At 32.6% G+C, this 3,450-nt stretch overlaps 2 protein-coding genes across 5 annotated transcripts in view; one reads left to right on the plus strand and one right to left on the minus strand.

Moving 5' to 3' along the window:
* Positions 78-1,883, plus strand: LOC107609083 (tubulin-folding cofactor A). Of its 4 annotated transcripts, none has more exons than XM_016310912.2 (4): positions 78-239; positions 515-686; positions 876-962; positions 1,594-1,883. In XM_016310912.2, the coding sequence occupies exons 2-4, from the start codon at positions 534-536 to the stop codon at positions 1,693-1,695; spliced, it is 342 nt and encodes a 113-aa protein (XP_016166398.1). In that variant the 5' UTR covers positions 78-239; positions 515-533; the 3' UTR covers positions 1,696-1,883. The 4 variants fall into 4 exon arrangements, with proteins under 4 accessions (XP_016166398.1, XP_016166397.1, XP_016166399.1 ...); XM_016310911.2 differs by having other exon boundaries at positions 82-236; positions 511-686; XM_016310913.2 differs by having other exon boundaries at positions 101-244.
* LOC107609082 (pirin-like protein) overlaps positions 2,324-3,450 on the minus strand; it is a 6,187-nt gene continuing 5,060 nt past the window's right edge. The window contains exon 6 of the mRNA XM_016310909.2: positions 2,324-3,093. Coding sequence (XP_016166395.1) covers positions 2,589-3,093 — 505 coding nt within the window. The 3' untranslated portion in view covers positions 2,324-2,588. The remainder of the gene's footprint in view (positions 3,094-3,450) is intronic.

Raw genomic sequence — 3,450 nt, forward strand, 5'->3', positions numbered from 1 at the left:
GACCGTAATCAAATAAAAAAGTTATTGTTATGTTTACAGGCCCGAAAGGCCCAACATAAAGAAATAAAAAACAAAGTGCAGAAACAAAAAATAAAAAGCAAACTAAACGGTGCGTTTTAGTGAGAGTGTAGAGCAAACTGCAAAGGTTCGGTTTTCAGTGTTCATCGAGTAAAGCAGTTACCGTCTCTATTTCAGTCTCGCTCTGAATCTCCACCTAAATTCAATTTTTCTTACTCCTAGTAAGTTAAGTTACTACCTTTGCTTTCTTCTCGTCATGTCATTATCATATTAGATCTCAAGCATTGGAGCTATTTTTTGACTCTTCGGTTTTTATTTATATATATTTTTTTTGGAATTGGAAATACAGCTTGAGCTTTTGAACTTACTGAAAATGGAGTATAATATTGCATTGCGATCTTTTGCTTTTATTGAATTTGATTTGGAATCAACTTAGCTTTAGTAGTTAGGTGAAAGCTGATGGTTTTTAATTTGGGACATTTTTTTTTCTTTTTAGGTTGCAGGATCAGGATCCAATGGCTACTTTGAGGAATCTAAAGATAAAGACAAGTACTTGCAAACGCATAGTTAAGGAGCTGCATTCTTATGAGAAGGAAGTTGAGAGAGAAACTGCAAAAACTGCTGACATGAAGGAGAAGGGTGCTGACCCTTATGATCTCAAGCAGCAGGTATCTAATTTCAATTTATCTATTTATGCAAAAATAATATGTGATTGTTTTTAAATATAGTTATTAAATTGTACATCTTAGTAGGGCGTGGATTTGCCTCCTTAATTTTTTTGGGAAATCACTAAGGTCAGTGATGATATGGTGAATAATGATTGCAAGTTTTGTTTGTTGACTTGATATTTTGGACAGGAAAATGTGCTGGCTGAGTCTAGGATGATGATTCCTGATTGCCACAAGCGCCTTGAGGCCGCACTCGGGGACTTAAAAGGAGCATTGGTAATGTACATTTTCTGGTTTTCTTTTTCCATGGTTATTAACTTATGCCTTAGTTTTGTGCTGTTTTCTCATGTTGCAACTTGCAAACTTTTTACATGCTTTGCATTTCATGCCTTGGCTTTTTGTTTCCAATGGATGATGGTATCGGTACCCATTAATGATGTTATGAGTTGTGTTATCTTTGAGTTGATCAGTGTGGTATTTGTTGATTTGATTCCTGCAAGTTCCTGTGTGTCCCTTCATTTTTCTTCATTTAATCATAATCTCAATGTGATAAACAACTTATTTATTGTATTAGTGGAGGATTGAGGCACTGCTTTGATTGGTACTCTGCTAAAAAATTTGATAACTAAAAATCTTTTCCAAAATGTATTAAACTGAAATATAGAAGTTGACAACTAAAGAGAAATCTATTGTGCAATTACTTTTGTTCTCTTAAGCAAGCCAATGAAGGTTCATTTATTTGTTTGAAATAATTTGTACTTCTTTCTTCATTATGTTTGATCTATATTTTTGTTTTGTTTTCTCTGTTTTCAAATAGCAAGTCCAAGTTGCGCATATGCTTGAAATTGAGTCTATATGTTATGCTTCTGATTCATGGCATGTGGGCCATTTTTATGTCCTCTTTCAGGCTGAGCTAGAGGAATCAAATGAGAAGGAAGGTCCTGAAATCGATGATGCTCGAAACACCATTGCTGAAGTTGAGAAAGTAGTTGGAACTACTGAAGCTTAGCTAGGTAGTTTAACCACTGCTTTTGATGGTAGAAATTGAGCTTGTATTACATAGCTTCCATCTCACAGAAACAACCGTACATGGGGATAGGTTATGAAACTTGTTTAACAAGATTTAATCTTCTCTAGTTATGTGCTGTTGAACATTTGAAAATGAATGAATATGACATCTTCTATAAGCCTCATAACTATGCATCATTTTCCAAGTGTTTTTTCAATCAATCATGTTACATTTACATAAAAAATCAGCTACCAAATCATATGCTAATATATAAGGCTTTTAACCCAAATAATAATAAGCCTATAGTCATTAACCTCATACTTGTTTGGGAACTTACATGAAAGTGTTATGATAATTTATTGAATGATGAATCTTGTGGTTGGTACCACCAATTATTGAGCCAACCTTATGATTAATAGATATAATAGCAAAAGATGCACATGGTTGGTGATTCAATGCTCTTGTCCTTCATATGGGGCATTGCTTTGTTTGAGTTCATGTAGCATCTCATAGATGTCAAGTATATAGAAATCTTATTCTCTTACAAACTTTTATGGACTAATCAATAATTTTAAAACTTTTAATAGTAATAGTTAACTGATAGGTCAAGGTTTCATTCATTTCATCCTTGAAAGGAAGAATAATGATTTGTCAATATATTATTACTACAAATGAGAAAATAACTCTTAATATTTTGTGATCATACCTTACATAAAATATATTAGGGCATATCCAAAAGTAAAATGGATTTGATTCTTCATCTAATTCATAAATTCCAATTTACATTGCAAAGAACTGAACTAAGTTGTTTTTCCTTGCTTCTTTCAACATAACTAGCTGGAATGTGAGATATAAAACAACCCAAAAAAGATAAAAGTCAAATGTCAAAACCCTCAATAGTCAAGGCTAAGTGCACTTTGAGACCTCCAGTGCCTTGCTTTCTCAAATCCATTAGCATAGTTCTCAAAATCATCAATGGTTTGGTCAATTTCTTCTTGAGTGTTCATAACAAATGGCCCAAATTGAACCACAGGTTCTCCTAGTGGTTCACCTCCAACAAGAATGAACCTAAGTTGCTTAGAAGATTTGTTCCATGCCTCTAATCCATCACCACAACCAAGAAGAAGAATGTGGTGTGAGCTTATAGGTTGAGACTTTTGGTTTCCAAAAATACCCTCTCCTTCCAAAACATACACAAAAGCATTCCAAGATTTTGGTATAGGTTGTTGCAAGTGTGAACCAGGTTTGAGAATGAAGTCCAAGTACATTGTTGGTGTTCTTGTGTAGATTGGAGACTTTGTACCAAGTGCTTCCCCTGCTATTACTCTAACCTTCACACCATCTTTCATAGCTTCTGCTATGTCCTTGCTTAATATTTCTTGATACCTTGGTTCAACCCTAAGATTAGCATAACAAAGAAAGATAAAAACCAAAAGTTTAATTAGATTTCGAATTAGAAATAGTTATTCAATTCATCTGTAAATTAAAGGTAGATAAATAACAATCATGTTACATGTACAAAAAAGAATCAGATATCAAATCAATTATCCGTATAAAATACATATTGAAATACAAAGATGCATATTAAAAATGAGTTAAACAACACATTTATTTATACATAAATATATGGTAATTAATTTTTTTTGTGCATATAGTTTTTTTTTTGATAAAAAATTCTTAAATCTCCTACAATACAAATATTGATTAGATTACAATGCATAATAATCAAATTCAACTCTTAAAGCATAACAAGCA

Source organism: Arachis ipaensis, chromosome B07 (assembly GCF_000816755.2).
Source record: "Arachis ipaensis cultivar K30076 chromosome B07, Araip1.1, whole genome shotgun sequence".
In the NCBI taxonomy this organism is placed as follows: domain Eukaryota; kingdom Viridiplantae; phylum Streptophyta; class Magnoliopsida; order Fabales; family Fabaceae; genus Arachis; species Arachis ipaensis.

What these genes read in the sequence shown, in the direction of transcription:
- LOC107609083 (XM_016310910.2), top strand. An exon ending in CTTATGATCTCAAGCAGCAG is followed by an intron (nt 687 to 875) that starts GTATCTAATTTC and finishes TATTTTGGACAG; the next exon opens with GAAAATGTGCTGGCTGAGTC. An exon ending in GGGACTTAAAAGGAGCATTG is followed by an intron (nt 963 to 1,593) that starts GTAATGTACATT and finishes GTCCTCTTTCAG; the next exon opens with GCTGAGCTAGAGGAATCAAA.